Source organism: Chiloscyllium plagiosum, chromosome 12 (genome assembly GCF_004010195.1).
Source record: "Chiloscyllium plagiosum isolate BGI_BamShark_2017 chromosome 12, ASM401019v2, whole genome shotgun sequence".
In the NCBI taxonomy this organism is placed as follows: domain Eukaryota; kingdom Metazoa; phylum Chordata; class Chondrichthyes; order Orectolobiformes; family Hemiscylliidae; genus Chiloscyllium; species Chiloscyllium plagiosum.
Genome location: NC_057721.1, coordinates 24,523,688 through 24,540,963, shown reverse-complemented (window position 1 = coordinate 24,540,963; position 17,276 = coordinate 24,523,688). Strand labels below are relative to the sequence as shown.

General features: G+C 40.6%; 1 protein-coding gene across 5 annotated transcripts in view; it reads right to left on the bottom strand.

Annotated features, from left to right (window-relative positions):
- Positions 1-17,276, bottom strand: part of dmd (dystrophin) — a 2,012,228-nt gene that overhangs the window by 496,118 nt on the left and 1,498,834 nt on the right. For all 5 annotated transcript variants that reach the window (XM_043700735.1, XM_043700733.1, XM_043700734.1 and 2 more), the window contains one exon: positions 14,543-14,707. In XM_043700735.1, coding sequence (XP_043556670.1) covers positions 14,543-14,707 — 165 coding nt within the window. The remainder of the gene's footprint in view (positions 1-14,542; positions 14,708-17,276) is intronic.

Genomic DNA, 17,276 nt, shown 5'->3' with positions numbered 1-17,276 from the left:
GTCCTGCAGTGCAATTCTGGGGTTTATTTATTTAGTGCTATGTCATGGATATGTATTCACACACAAAAATCCATTCCACTTGAATAAAATAATAAAATACTGTGCATGCTGGCAATCGAAAACAAACACAGAATGCTAGAAATGCATCTATGGAAAGTGAAACAGAATTAACCGTTTGAACTAAAGTCAATTCTGAAGACTCATACTGTACTCCAAACATTCACTCTGTATCCGTCTCCACAAATACTGCTAGACCTGATGAGTTTCTCTCACAATCTCTGTTTCTGTTCCATACTTCATCTTTTTGCCAGAAAAATATCTATTATCACAGGTAATCTGTCAAAGTGCCTGTAAAAATTGCATTGATCAGCTTGGGCTCCATCTAAAAATGCCTTTGCAATTTTTCTTTGTTTTTTTTTCCAAGCATTTCAACAAATGCTGAATACAACAAGATTTCCAGTTCACCAACCAGGGGTTACGTCAGAAAATTTGTCACCTCTATTTATTTAAATGAGTCACACATTTTTATTTTTAATTAATGCAGTGGCAAAGCATTATTGTCAGTTTAAACATGTCAGTATTATTTTTAAAGCAATCAAAATTAAATAGACACCATCAGTGCAAACAAAGTGGCACCGGGAATCTATTCCCATTTATTTCCCTTCAATATATCTTTTGCTTTTCCTGTTACAAATTTCAGAATTTCCCAAAGTCTCTTCACAACACTTTACATCAAATGATGACTCTCCCTGTGTTCACAGGAAGGGGGATCGTTACATTTCCTAAGCGGGCCTGTGGAGGGAGGCGGTAGCAGTTGTCATGAAATTGCCTCTTGATTCGGATTTCAAAGAACTCAGTTAAACGTGTGTAGGTATTGGTATGATTGGTGGAGGGACAGGAGTTGGATGGTAAAGGTGGCATGCCTATTAGGAGATGGTGGATAGACCTCCTCCTGTTAGGCCAAGTGAAATCCTTATATAGTTAATTAAGAGCTTTAAGGCCCTTTTTCTGCTGCCACTGACATGTTCTCAGTGGCTGGTGGGAATTTTATCATGTGTAAAGATCGACAAGAGTACCAGTGGTGGCTTCCTTGTGGGTTCCAGTGGGAAGACTGGGGTAGGGTTTCTTGATTAAGCACCCTTGAAGCACACAAAAAACCCCACACCAACAGCATGGGCCATCCCAACTGAAAGGTACTTGCCTTATTCTCATGAACAAACCCTAATCCCAGTTTGCTAGAGCCTGTTTGACTGATCCCATTGGGCTTGCACCAACCAATCTCCAATCTCCAATTCCAGTCCCTCCTCTGTAATAGTTGCTCCTGATCGGTGACTGGAGCTGTCCTTGCAATGATTACCACACTCAGCTATAAGCCAACAGATTTTGAAGGCTCTTTTCTTTGGAAGGATATCCTGAGTACAGATGGTGGACTGCATGGTGAAGGTAAAATGCAGTCAGGGCTTCCAGACCCCTAGCTTTCCAGCTGATGGACGGGGCCACCAATGACCTGCCTAATTCCAGCCCATGAATCAACCAGTTAAAAAAAATTGGCATAGCAAACTGACTGGTCATCATACATGCTGACCACTTTAGAACATGCCAGAGTTTGTTTTCCATGGAAAACACATTAGGCAAGGCAAGCTCGAAAGACTATACACCTCAACCAATTTTTGACCTAGCGTTTTAAGTTAAAATTACACCTGCTTTTGTTTTTAAATTTTTTACTCTCTCAAATAAAGACATCAACCCATGCTGGGAAGCACTTCTACAGATCTCAGTGGTCTACTGTGTACTGTCTCTTGTGTACAGTCGAGATTGTCGTCCAATGAGAGGTTCAAAGAATTGGTGGTTTGATGCATTTATAGAGACTAATCTTATGAATGAAGACTCACATGGAAGCTCTGATGACTTAGGACTCCCTGAGAATTACAAACATTGCAAGAAGCACAACAACAGCCTAAGATTCCTGGTTACAAAAGACATTCTGATGAACCCAAACTGACTATACGATTAGTAAACTTCCCTTTTCCTACTATGAATGTGTCACCAACTATAGAGCCTTCCATAAGCATTTGCTGAGATAATTTTCAATCATGCAACCTTACGACAATTGCTTCTAATAATTTTAATTCCCTCATTCTTTTTTGCACAGTTGATAATATGTGCCTTCTTGTATATGTGTATTTTTCTTACTATTATACTTTCCTTAATGTCTGCTTGTATTGCTTAAACCTAATTTAGTGCTTCCCATGTTCTACCCCAGCGCAGGAATCTTGCTGAAACAGTGGCGCCATTGTGGCCGAGACAGTCCTTGACAAACGACAGCTAAATCCTAAGAAGAACCGATTACAGACTGTGCCCTTTATATTAGAACATAAGCAACTGGGCCGTGCTTTCAGACCATTATATGTAAATCCTGGAGGCAACTGGGAAGAAAGTCTGTATATGCCGACATCTTAAGAAATAGAGAAATAGAGTGCAACATCTTGTCAATCATTCTTTGTCACTCCTGGGTACTTTCCCTAAATGGTTTCCAGATAGATTCTGGATTAGTGGTGCTGGAAGAGCACAGCAGTTCAGGCAGCATCCGAAGAATAGTAAAATCGACGTTTCGGGCAAAAGCCCTTCATCAGGCTTTTGCCCGAAACACCGATTTTACTGTTCCTCGGATGCTGCCTGAACTGCTGTGCTCTTCCAGCATCACTAATCCAGAATCTGGTTTCCAGCATCTGCTGTCATTGTTTTTACCTGGTTTCCAGATAGAGACATGTTTCTAACAGGAATTCCATTCCGCCTTTGCCATTGAGAAATAAATGGCAACCCCTTCAGCGAATGCCATAAATTCAAAGAGCAAAACATGTGGCAAAAATAGAAAGAAGTCCATAAAATATCTTAAAACTGATGAAATAAATATAAGCTGTTAACAACAGCATCCAAGAATGCTTGTCCAGTCAAACCTTTCTGTTTTCAAGGAGGTAATAAAATGAGCTGAACATCGGTTTATTATTCAATATACCACAGTGGAAGATGGGATCTATTCAGGTTGGAAAATCAGGTAAGTTTGAAAGTGAGTGGAGTTCCTGTGTAGCTAGGTAAAAACAAGGGCTGCAGATGCTGGAAACCAGAGTCTAGACTAGAGTGGTGCTGGAAAAGCACAGCAGTTCAGGCAGCTTCCGAGGAGCAGGAAAATCGACGTTTCGGGCAAAAGCCCTTCATCAGGAATAGAGGCAGAGTGCGTGCAGGGTGGAGAGATAAATGAGAGGAGGGTGGGGGTGGGGAGAAAGTAGCATAGAGTACACAATAGGTGAATGAGGAAAGGAAGATAGGCAGGTAGGACAAGTCATGGGGACAGTGCTGAGCTGGAAGTTTGGAACTGGGGTGAGGTGGGGGAAGGGGAAATGAGGAAACTGGTGAAGTCCACATTGATGCCCTGGGGTTGAAGTTTTCCGAGGTGGAAGATGAGACGTTCTTCCTCCAGGTGTCGGATGGTGAGGGAGTGGCGGTGAAGGACGCCCAGGACCTCCATGTCCTCGGCTGAGTGGGAGTTGAAATGTTGGGCCACAGGGTGGTGTGGTTGATTGGTGCGGGTGTCCCAGAGATGTTCCCTAAAGCACTCTGCTAGGAGGTGTCCAGTCTCCCCAATGTAGAGGAGACCGCATCGGGAGCAACGGATACGATAAATTATATTGGTGGATGTGCAGGTAAAACTATGATGGATATGGAAGGCTCCCTTGGGGCCTTGAATGGAGGTGAGGGAGGAGGTGTGGGTGCAGGTTTTGCAATTCCTGCGGTGACAGGGGAAGGTGCCAGGACGGGAGGGTGGGTTATTGGGGGGCATGGACCTGACCAGGTAGTCACAGAGGGAATGGTCTTTGCGGAAGGCGGAAAGGAGTGGGGAGGGAAATATATCCCTGGTGGTGGGGTCTGTTTGGAGGTGCGGAAATGGTGGATGATTTGGTTTATGCAAAGGTTGGGAGGGTGGAAGGTGAGCACCGGGGCATTCTGTCCTTGTTACGGTTGGAGGGTTGGGGTCTGAGGGTGGAGGTGGATGAGCTGCGTTGGAGGGCATCTTTAACCACGTGGGAAGGGAAATTGCGGTATCTAAAGAAGGAGGCCACCTGGTGTGTTCTGTGGTGGAACTGGTTCTCCTAGGAGCAGATACGGCAGAGGTGGAGGAATTGGGAATACGGGATGGCATTTTTGCAGGAGGTAGGATGGGAAGAGGTGTAATCCAGGTAGCTATGGGAGTCGGTGGGTTTGTAAAAAATGTCAGTGTCAAGTCAGTCGTCATTAATGGAGATGGAGAGGTCCAGGAAGGGGATGGAGGTGTCAGAGATGGTCCAGGTAAATTTAAGGTCAGGGTGGAATGTGTTGGTGAAGTTGATGAATTGCTCAACCTCCTCGTGGTCATCAATGTACCAGAGAAAGAGGTGGGGAGTGGTGCCGGTGTAACTATGGAAGATGCACTCTTCTACGTCGCCAACGAAGAGATAGGCATAACTGGGGCCCATATGGGTGCCCATGTCTACCCCTTTGGTCTGGAGGAAGTGGGAGGATTCGAAGGAGAAACTGTTAAGGGTGAGGACCAGTTCGGCCAAACGAATGAGAGGGTCGGTGGAAGGGTACTGTTGGGGACGTCAGGAGAGGAAGAAACGGAGGGCTGTGTAACTGTAAATCCAGGCTGCTCATTACAATCTCAAAATCAGAGAGAACACAGCAGCAAACCTCAGTGGAAATGTCAGCAGCACGTTCAATTATGGGCAAGTCATAGCCAAACCTCGACTCTCTCTACACTTGACATCCACTCGTGCCTTGGCTGAGATTATCCAAGTCAGCACAGATCAAAGATCCAACAAGATGTTGTGCTCTTAACATTCAGTGCTGCACTCCACAATAGACTTACACGTTGAAGTATATGTGGAAGTCACAAAATGGCATCTCCATAGATATTAAAAGATTAGTTTACTGTAAATAGTCTAAAAAGGCAAGAACTGATAATTAAGTCTATATCCATTATTTAGTTTATTCTAGTTTTCTTTTAAAGACTTCCACTAATGTGGTCATCCTAGACTGTTTTCCTTCTCACTGCCCATATGCGGTACATAAAACAATATTCAAACCCTGAAAAGAAACTAATTTATAAATTATTTTGATTCTTGAATTAAGAACTCATTAGTCAATGTTAGAAGTTTGTACAATCCTAAATCTTGAATCTATGAATGCATTGAATGTGATACTGTCGTGTATTAAATTACAAGATATTACAAAATTCAGATGTTAACTGACAGTTACCAAAAATTAGCTATGGATCTTTGCAAATGTGAATGGAAAAAAAATACGAAAATATAGTTAAAGGTACATGTTTATTGTATCCATAGAAAAGTGATAAAAATAATAATCTAAAGACATTTACAGCACGCAAGTAGTTCAGGCTTTTGCGTTTAGTTCATAAGCTTACAGCAATAATTCTCTCACCCCCTCATACTCTTCCTGTTTCAAATGATCATGGAATCTTCTCTCAAAACAATTCCTGATTCCTAACTCAAATATTCTTAAATTCTGTGCTCTAACAAGAGAAATTTGTCAAGTAAAATTTCTTTTCTACCCCCTCTCCTTTCTGTTGGCCAATTTTACATCAATAAACCCTTCTTATGAGCTTCTCATCTGGATGTACTACGCAGGGGAACCTTCTTTCATGTTGTTGCTTCTAGATTTAAGTCACAATGTAGACTTAATTATCCTCAGTGCCACAGGCAATGTAAGGGATGATGCAATGTGAACAAACGTCTCATGTTCAGCCTTTCTTTATTCATCCTTCAAAATTTAAAATGGTACCTTCCTATCATGTTTAATACATAATTTCATAATTCCAATGTTTTGGAATACAGTTTTTGGTTTTAAAAATTAAACTGTTAAATCTAAGCATAAATATCTGATTAAGAAGCTGAGAAAGCACCTTATTGTGAATGCAAATCAAACAAGTTTGGAATTAATTACAGTAAAAAGATTATTTTACAAGGTCAGAGGTTGACATGCAAAAGCATTGAGCAATCTTTGAGAATATAATGGAGCCATATGGTTGATCCTTACTTCATTAAACTATTGAAATGTTTTTGTAGTTAGTTTCCAGATAAAATGAAAGTTAAAAATTAATTGTAAAACAAAAGGTTTGCTTAGAGGGCCAGCAATTCTGGGAAAGCGGCCATAAAACGCTGTACGAGATTTTGTTTTATTATATCATGGAATATGGGTATCAACAGCAATGCCAGCATTTGTTGTCCACCCAAAGTTGCCCTTGAATTCAGTAGCTTGCTAAACGATATCAATGGACAATCGTCAATCACTTGCTGTGGATCTGAGTTACATGTTGTTGAGACCCGGTAAGGATGGTATAGTTCCTTCCATACGGACATTAATGAACCAGATTGTTGCTTTTTTAAAAAAAAAAATCAATGATAGGTTTGTGGTCTAAATTTTAATTAACTGAATTTAAATTTTACCATCTGATTTGGAGAAACAAAGAGTCATAGAGTCAGACAGCACGGAAACAGACTTCTTCAGTCCAACCAGTCCGTGCTGAACATAATCCCAAACAAAACTCGTCCCACCTGCCTGCTTGGCTCTTATCCCACGAAACCTTTCTTATTCATGTACTTATCCAAATGCCTTTTAAATGTTGTAATTGTACCCATATTCTCCATTTCCTCAGGAAGTTCATTCGACATACTAACCACCCTCTATGTAAAAAAAAATTGTGCCTCATGCCTTTTTAAAATCTTTCTCCTCCCATCTTAAAAATGTGGCCCCTAATCTTGAAATCCCCCATTCTATGGGAAAAAAAATACCATTAACTCTATCTGTACCCATCATTATTTTATAATCTTCTATAAGGTCACCTCTCTAGCACCTACGCTCCAGTGAAAAAAGTCCTAGCCTATCCATCCTTTCTTTATAACTCAAACCTTCCATACCTAGCAACATCTTGGTAAATCTCTTCTGAACCCTCTCCAGCTTAATGATATCTTTCCTATGACAGGGTGATCAGAACTGGACACAGTATTCAGAAGAGGCCTCAGCAATGTCCCATATAACATCAACATGACTTCCCAACTCCTATACACAAAGGACTGAGCAATGAAGACAAACGTGTCAAATGCCTTTTTAACCATGTTGTCTCTATGTAAGTGTGATGCTGGAAAAGCACCGCTGGTCAGGCAGCATCCGAGGAGCAGGAGAGTTGACGTTTCAAGCATATGCTCTTCATCAGGAATGTGGTGGTGGGGCCAAGTTGGCTGTGTGATAAATGGGAGGCGGGTGGGGCTGTGGGTGAAAGTAGCTAGGAATGCAATAGGTAGATGAAGGTGGGGGTGATAGAATCGACATTGATTCCATGTGGATGAGGGTCCCAAGACGGAAGATGAGGTATCCTTCTTCCAGATGTCGGGTGCCTAGGATTTGGCGGTGGAAGAGGACCTGGACTTGCATGTCCTTGGCGGAGTGGGAGGGGGCGTTTAAGTGATCAGTCACAGGATGGTGGGGTTGTTTAGTGAGTGTGTCCCAGAGATGTTCTCTGAAACATTCCTCAAGTTGGCATTCTGAAGAGCTTATGCCGGAAACGTCGACACTTCTGCTCCTCAGATGCTGCCTGACCAGTTGTGCTTTTCCAGTGCCACACATTTTGACTCTGCTCTCCAGCATCTCCAGTCCTCACTTTCTCCCTGACTATATGGAATGCAAACTTCAAAGGATTATGTACCTGCAACCCTAAGTCCCTTTGTTCCATGACACGACCGAATGCCCAACATTATTTATATAAGCCCTATCCTTGTTTGTTGTACAAAATGCAATACCTTACATTTATCCAGATTGAACACCACCTGCCATTTTTCAGCCCATTGACCCATTTGATCATGAACCCTTTGTAATCTTAGAAACCTTCTTCACTGTCTACTATGCCACCAATTTTGCTGTTGTCTGCAAAATTACTAACTATGCCTTGTATATTCTGATCCAAATCAGTAATATAAATGACAAACAAAAGAGGACCCAGCACCGGTCCTGTGGAACACTGCTGGTCACAGGCCTCTAGTCTGAAAAACAACCCTCCACCATTACCCTCTGTCTCCTGATGTTAAGCCAATTAGGTATCCAAATGGCAAGTTCATGAGAATGCCATGTGACCTAACTTTACTAATTAGTCTACCATGTGGAAGCTTGTCAAAATCCAAGTAAAGAATGTCTATTGCTTTGCCCTCAGCAATATGTTTGGTAACTTCCTCAAAAGAACTCACCCAAGTTTGTGAGTCACAATTTTCCTCACACAAAGCCACACTGTCTATCTCTAATCAATTTTTGCCACTCTAAATGTCCATACAAGCTATCTTTTATAATCACCTCCAACAATTCACCCACAACTGATGTCAGACTCACAGGTCTGTAATTCCATGGTTTGTCCTTACAACCTTTCCTAAACAAAGGTACAACATTAACCACCCTTCAGTCATCAGGTGCCTCACCATAGTTATAGATGATGCAAATATTTCTGCAAGGGTCTCGCAAATTCCTCCCTTAATTCCCACAACATTCTGGGCTACATGAGATCAGGCCCTGGAGTTTTATCCACATTATCTAAGACCTCCCAAACTTCCTCTTCTGCAATGTTAACTGTTTCTAAAATATCAAATGAACAGATGTCATCAATATATTAGCTTGGGCCTCTGGCTTGCTCGTCCAGTGACAGCATCATGACATCTCTGCTACTCCATGTGATTTAGAAAATTCAAGAGTGGTGGAGATAAAAATAATTTGTTTGCAACTTTGCTTGAACCATCCTAAGGGATGCTGTATTGTCATAGAGATAGGTTATGGGATTAGAAGCTTCCAATGCTTAATTTATCTGGATTTTTGTTAGACAATCTGAAGAGTGGCAGAGGCAGGTTCCATTGAGGCTTTCATGACGGTACTGGATGATTATTTAAAGAGCAACAATGTGTAATGATATGGAGAAAGGTCAGGGAAATGGCACTAAATCATGGTGCTCATTTTCAAGGCTAGTACAGACAGACACAATGGACTAAATGGCCTACTTCTGAACTCCAACATTTTTATGATTGCGTTCAAAACCAATTTCAGTTTTGGTTTTGATATAGACTAAAGCTCATTGAACAGGAAGAACCAAAGGAGATCAATGCTTTGCCCGGTCTGTCTGTTAAATAGAAAAAAATACAAGCTTTATCAATCAGGAAAGGGGTCAAGCTTAATTCGGAATTTAGAGGGGGAATTAAGCTGAAAGATTTACCAGGTTTGAAGTAGAGTAAGAAATCTACAGTATTTCTCAAAGAGTTATGAGGCAGAAGTACGTAACTGAGTTAGTTGGAAGATTGTGACAAGATTGCAGGGTATCCACCGGCAGTCTAGCCAAGTAGCTGAGGTGATCACAGTTGTGAGGTCTTTAACAGAATGTTGGATAATTGCTCACCGAAAAGCTAATGGAATGATCTCCATAATTGTTGTTCCTTGGAGACAGATGGCACATTGAAGACATGTGAAGTGAACTTCAAATAGTTATGACATACACTTGGGTTGATCCTTAAAGAAGCAAAGGAAACTTCAAGATCTCCTAAGACTGGGGAACTTTGTGGGGTGTGTTTTTCAGCATAATTCATTATAAATGAGAGTATTAAGTTAGCGGTGCTTGATTTGCTGAATTCCTTCTTGAATACAATTAAATTTGATTTTGTTTAAAAACACTATGCCTTGTGATATAGTTATATACAGGGTGTTTCGATTTCCCTTTAAACATAAATGGCCCCTAAATGGATAATAACAGTCATGACAAAAAAAAAGTATCCCTGTTTTCACTTGCTTATTGTTTCAACCATAAAGATCAGGTTTTACTTTGGAAGAATTTGGTAGCTCTTCCACACTTCCAAGCACTCTGAAAATATTGTTCTTGGTGATACATCATTAAATCTTCCTGACGTATACTAATTATTTGTACTTGTATGGACAGGGCAGATTTGAAAAAGAAAAATGAAGATATCACGAAATTGGCAAGTGTTGTGCACTGTGAGAAAAAAAATGATGGAGGAGTTATGGGTGAAGATGTGACAGATGAAATTTAATGAAGCGAAGTTGCAAAGTGATACAATCTGTTAAGAAGAATGAGGAGATCCAATAGAAAATAAAATAGGACTGGAAAGGAGCTCCCCAGTTTGATCGACACCAGCCCACGCAAGTAAATCTGCTGTGCCTCTCTCATGGTGCAGATCACCCCCTGCCAGGCATACACTGCTAATGAAAGCTGGAAGAGACTCTTAAAAGGGCATTAATTGATTTCTCAGAAGATGCATTCCACATTCTAACCCCACATTATGTTAAAGCATTTTATTCCTGTTACCTTTGCTTTAGCACCATTTACCTTCAATCCGTGTCCTCAGTTCTTTATACTTCCCAATGGGACCACTTTTTCCTTGTCTACTCTGTATGGACCCAAACTGATTTTTGAATATCTCTATCAAATCTTCCATTACCCTTCTCTTCACTAAGCCTCACCTTCTCCAATTTGTCCAAGTAATTAAAATTCATCACCCCTCTAACCATTCTCATGTCTCTTCTGCACCCGCACTAATGCCTTCATATCTTTAAACATGGTTCCCAGAATTGGACACAATACACCAATAGAAGCTAAACCAGTGTTAAATATAGATTTGTCATTCTTTTTTATTCCATAAATCTATTTATAAAGTTGAGCATCTCATTTCCCTTTTTTTTAAACTGATTTCTCAATTTGCCATATCACCTTCAAGGACTTGTACAACGTTTCTCAGTTGTTATGCTCACTTTAGAACCACTTCCTTTGTGTTATAATGCCTCTTCTTGTTGTTTCAGTAAGCTATTTTACTTGCACATTTCTGCACTAAAGTTCATTTGACATGTGTCTGCCCTGTCTACCAGTCTGTCTTTCGCCTTTTGAAGTCTAGTGCATATGCTTGACCTGGCGCAGACTGGCAATTTTGGAAGGGGGACAGAATTGTACGCGATGTTAGGAAGCGAAGTTCTGTGCCCATCATCTGCCTGCCACTCTGGCATATCAACAAAGCATCATAGGCAGCTGGTTGCTTGCTAACCTTAACCATCCCCTTTCCTGCCTCCCGATGTTTGCTTCATTCCCCTTTCTAAGGTACTGGCTAGCAAATCCCCACACATTGTGAAATCCATCCTCCAGTGATGCTCCTGGTTGGTGACAGACACTGACTGCAGTTCCAGTGGTAGCCAGTATTCCTGGAGAGCTGTCAACCCTCGAATTGGGCAGTGGTTATTGGAGGTGGGACATTCTACCTCATGAGGGCAGAAATCGTAACCATGTGCAATTAATTGTCCGAGCTTTGGAGAACTGCATTACGGCTTGCCTCATTCAAAAATTTCCAGTCAGTTGACAAGACTACTGTCTCAAAACCCAACCGGTTAAGTGTTTATCTTTCACAATGCATTAGTCCTAATGCCATTTTCCATCCCATGCCCATTATTTCTTTTACCTTCAACTACCTTAACAGATTTTCTGCTTCAATTACTAAATTTCAAGGATCTTATGTTCTTTTGGCTAAGCCAGAGTTGTATTCAATATTTTGGATGGTTTCTGACTATGACGTTTATCAAATTCCATAACGATATATTACCAAACTTGCCTTGCCTGATTAATTCTGCACCATGCCCCTATGGTGTCTCTCACATTTCACCTCATTTTATCACATGCTGTTCCCAAAACAACTTGCTGCTCAGTGGATATCCCAGAATTCACCAACATTCTTTGGGCCCATGCCATCTTTCAAAGCCCAGACAAGTCAGATCTGTCCTGCATGGTTGCTGATATTTGCCCAGGACATGGCAGGCAGGGAGAAATCAGCACTTCACTTCTGGCTCCTGGAGGTGGGCAGGCAATGTAATTAACCCAGCGAAAGACGGTTTAAGATGAAAAAAAAGCATGTCCAATCAAAATACCTAGTCCACTACCTGCGAGTAGCTTGACTGAAAATGACTTTAAAGACTATACAGAACTATTGGCTAGATATATCGGTGTACAGTAGTCTGCTTCGTCCTAACTTAAATTCATATTCAGCCCCCTTTAATAGGTGCCTATCATTACAAGAAGCTTGCTGAAGACCCACGAAAGGACATAAAATTAATAATTTGCAATGCGACTAATTCAATCTGGGAGCAGGGCCAGATCTGTGGCTTGATGAAGTTTTTAGTGCACATATCTTTAAACTAATGCAAATGATCCTGGAAACATGTTTTGCCCTGAACAGATTTGTGCTTAGAATGTTACTTTCCACAAATGTTAATGTAATGGCCCTCAATTATCTGAGTTAGCTCTGTCTGTCTTTTTGAAAATGAACATTATGTTGGCTACTGTCCAGTCATCAGCCATTTACGTACTCAAATAAAACCCTGACTTCTTCAGACAAAATGTCCTGAATGGTGCAAACAATGTCATTTTACACATCAATCTTCCTTACACAAATGAGCATCCAAATTTCTTTGAAGTTTACTTTAACCATTCTGCTGCAACCTCATGGTGAATCTTCAAAAGCCAGGTAGTCAATGGCTCATTTTATTTGCATTAATAACCAAGTAAGTCGGTTAATATTGAGGTGACCTGAGTGATAGAAATCTGGTTTTCAAATTCTTTCACTGTGCTGAACTGTATTAGAACATTGTTCAAAATTACAGAAACTCCCAGTTGCTGTATTCAGTTTTGAGCAACATTTTAAACTATATATATTTTAAGCCATATATTTAGATGGTTAAATTAATTATTTATCCTATCTAAAATTGAACAAATTTCAAATGAAACCGGACTTGTTTGTACCTTTCTCAGGTGCCAAAATGGAGAAATGAAAACCTATTTTGCATTTCATCCTCAGGACCTCTCAAATGTTGATGCCATAATGATTCAAATAACATACAGACTTTGCTGACTGACAGCTTGAACAGTTAAAGCCATTTGCAGTTTCTAATGAGTGGTATAATGCCTGTTGAAGGATCACCTTTCAAAAGTAACAGAAATTGAGTGAAGCATCTGCCAGTTTTTGTAAATAATATTCATAACATTTCTGTTCTAGTCTCTCCCTTCTTGTATTTTCTATCTTGTGAATAGTTACTGATCCTTTTACTATGACTGACAGCTCATGCTCTAGAAACCCATCTCCTATACTGTCAAGTTGAAATATCTCCAACACCTAGAGCTCAAAGTCACAGTTAGGACCATTATTTTACAGAAATATTTGTCTAAGTCGACATCTATTCTTGAAACTCCCATTCTCTGCAAGGTCTGCACATCAATGCCCCTTTTTGTGTGTTAATCTTTCTAGAATTATTATCATGCAATCCAATTTAGCTATCTAAAGTTTAATTAAAATTATTCTGTTCCTTCTTAACATCCTGTTTCTAATTCACAGTCCAGCCAAATGTCCATTATGGAAGTATGATTTCCACTCCATTTATTCTTCACACATTTGCCAGCTCATTTCTTGCTCTGTTCTTGACCCTAAGGGTTTCTGTTTTACCTTTGTTTGATCCTTATATAAGGGAAAACAATTTCCATTTTAAGACTAGCAATTTCAGTGCTTTACTAAATGGCTTAAGTAACCTACCACTTGAATCCCACAGATGTTATGCTTTTCACTTTGCACTAGCTATGCAATTGTTGACATGATCAGATCTCTGCATTTTACCAGATCACACTGCTATGTCATTGGCACACATGCAAGACAACTGGATAGGTTTATACACATGCTTGTTCTGAATAATGAAACTACTGTCATTCCAAACTGATAGCAACCACTCGATACATCTAAACAATGCATAATATTTGCCATTCTCACTTTATGTTCCAACAGCCTGCAATTGGGAGGCACGGTAGCACAGTGGTTAGCACTGCTGCCTCACAGCGACAGAGACCCGGGTTCAGGCAACTGTCTGTGTGGAGTTTGCACATTCTCCCCATGTCTGCATGGGTTTCCTCCGGGTGCTCCGGTTTCGTCCCAAGTCCAAAAATGTGCAGGTTAGGTGAATTGGCCATGCAAAATTGCCCCATAGTGTTGGGTGAAGGGGTAAATGTAGGGGACTGGGTCTGGGTGGGTTGCTCTTTGGAGGGTCGGTGTGGACTTGTTGGGCCAAAGGGCCTGTTTCCACTCTAAGTAATCTAATCTAATTTTTAACTACAAACTCTTCCCCTTATTTATTTAAAATGCCCTTCTCTCATCCTTGCTAAGTCTCGGTCTTCCTGCTTCTTTCTCACCTACAGTGTAGTCCAAGGATTTGAGTCTAACACAGGGCTGTTCTATTTTCTAATCTCTAAGTATCTCTTGTCCAGCAAAACACAGCTGTGCAGTAGTGTGCTGCCTCATTACTTTTCCAAGCATCCATTATCATATCCCTCTAAACCCGTCAGAAACAATTTACACTGAGAAACTCAACTCAGTGTTACTATGGAGAGCTACAATAATAGCATGTGCGTGGACACTGAAATAACTTTTACCTTAATATTAAAGACTTGTGGTATTGGTGCTTGTTTGTACAACTCCAACTGATCCTTTGTAGAAGAGGTCCACAGAGTTAGCAGGTTCAGCTTCTGTTGAAACCGTGTAAAGTCCTTCAATAACTCTTCTATTTCGTTTTGTTTATCAGGCAAATTCCTTGACACCTATGAAATAAAAAAACACAGGAAAACCAAAGCTGATTCAGATCAGTATTTTTAACTCTTAGTATAATTTAATGGAACATTTACTTTGCAGTTGCATTTCAGAACTAGAAGGATTTTTTTGCTGAAAGTTTATGTTGCATTGAAATAATCAGTTCTTCTCCATTTCTTTTATATGCATGTTCCAGCTTGCATTAATGGAATATTACCTTCAGCCTGTCTGAGTACAATGTATTAATGATAAATCCAGCCATCCTAATCTCTGATGATGAGCCATTTACAGGAGACAATAAATCTAAAACATCAGGAGGAGACCTCAGAAATAACTGTTTCCATGGCAACGGCTGCTGCTGAGGTGCAGCAAAATTTGACGAACTGGTGATGTTGAACTGGCTGAATGCCTATGAGACCCAACATTTCTGAACTGTTTTATTTACCACATATAGAACACAACAGGCAAATGTACAATGCTAACTGGCAAGTGTGAACCTTTTCAGTCTAAAACCCTGTGACTACAGGTCCTAACCCGGATTGCCATGGCTCAGGCAGCACATCTACCTGTGATAGAAGGTTTTGAGTTTAAGTCCCACTTCAGAATCTTGAGCAACAAAGGAGTGCTGGACTATCAGATGAGATGTTAAACCAAAGGTTCATTTGCATCTCACATGCAACCTTTTTGTAGCCTTGACCTGACTGACCACACCATTTGCCTTCAGTGCTTCTCTCAGACATCCAGCTGAGTGGGACTATGCTCACCCGACTCTATTCTTATCCAATGAGTCATAGATAATGAATCAACTGCAATGGTTTCTCTCTCTTTCTGCTCCTGCATCTGCAGTGTCCCAGAAGGAGCTATGTTGTAGAGTCATAAACTATTACAGCACGGAAAGGGGCCATTTGGTCCACCATGCTCATATTGGTTCATCATGCACCTTTCTGTTCTAACTGTAATTCCCAGAAGTTGGCTGGTGGTCTTTTTATGCTATGGCATTTCAATTATTCATCCAAATACATCTTTAATGTTGTGATGGTTCCCACCTGTACACTCATAGGTGCTGAGTTCCAGATACACACCATGCTTTGGGTTACAACTCATCCTAAAATACCTTCCAAGTATTTTACCCACTACTTTAAATCAAAGGTTCCTGGTTATTGACCCCTCTAGTAAGGAGAAAGGATTCTTCAAATCTAACCCATTTATGCGCCTCATAATTTTATCACCTCAACCAGGTTTCACCTTATCTGCTGTGAAGAAAACTTGAACTCACAACCTTCTGTCTTAGGTGGGTGTGCTGTCTGAGACATAGCTATCCTGCATAGCCCAGGCAATAAGCTAGTGAATTGCCTCTCCATCCTCTTCAGTTCAATCACATCTTTCTTAGCGAGTGGCAGCCAGAATGACACACATTACAGCTGTTTCTCCTTATCCAAAAACACAGCATTGGCTTCCAATGCATATGCTGAAAAAAAAAATGCAGCTCGACCTGAACAACACCTTTTCCGAATCCTCTGCTGTCTCTGAATTTCTTCCCTAAACTTCTTTGTAAACAATCCAGAGCAAGGGATAGTAAGCTTGGGATCCATTGCTGTCCTTGGCTCAGGGCTCCTGTTCTGGACCATGGCTTGAGAACAGCAGTCCCACACAGTCCTGGCAAAGTGGCCCAGCTCCTGGCCCAAGTACAGCAGGCCGCCTAAAGCCCCAGGCCTGACTATTGGGCCTTGAAGTACCCCCTGTGCCGGACCCGGAAAAGATTCAATTACACTGTTTCAAAGTTCTTCCCTGTGCCCTGGTCAACTTTTATCCTTTGACCAACATGATTAAAAGCGGACTATAGTTGGTAATTTTCTCATTGCTATTGCTGGAACCTTGTCATATACAAAGTGGCTGGCACATTTACTCCATTATAACAAACTACTTCAGTTACTGTAAAGTGTTCTGCAATATCCCAAGGTCAATAAACTTGCTCATTAAATGCATTTTTTTCTTAGCTTGATGTGTTCAGCAATACTTTTTCTGTCATGATGTATTTTATTTAACGCAAGAAAAAAAACTTGTAACCAAGTTGAAGCTTATAAAAATAAAGATTTGCTATACTATGTTGACAATGGTTGAACCATCCATAACCGAAAAGTCCTCTTGACACCTATCAATTATAATCAGGAAAGCTTTTTCAATGACTGGTTGGGAGATGTTCCTCTTAGGCTTAAATTGAAAACCACAGCAGGTACAAGGCTGCATCCAGCAAGAAAAACTTGGTCAAAATTCCTTCCTCCACTTTGCATCCCTATACCTAGGCATACAGTTCAAATAATAAAACCAAGCCAACATTCTTATGCGTTTTCACAAAATTTCATTAATATCTATTGAAGTTTTGTTTTAAAATTACGTACGGTTGTGGTAATTAATGTTTGAAACCACAGTCATTGTTGTAATATTGGTAATCTGAATTGCAAACATATTATGGTTAATTCTTGAACATAGAACATAGAAAAATACAGCGCAGTACAGGCCCTTTGGCCCTCAATGTTGCGCCGATCCAAGCCCACCTAACCTACACTAGGCCACTATCCT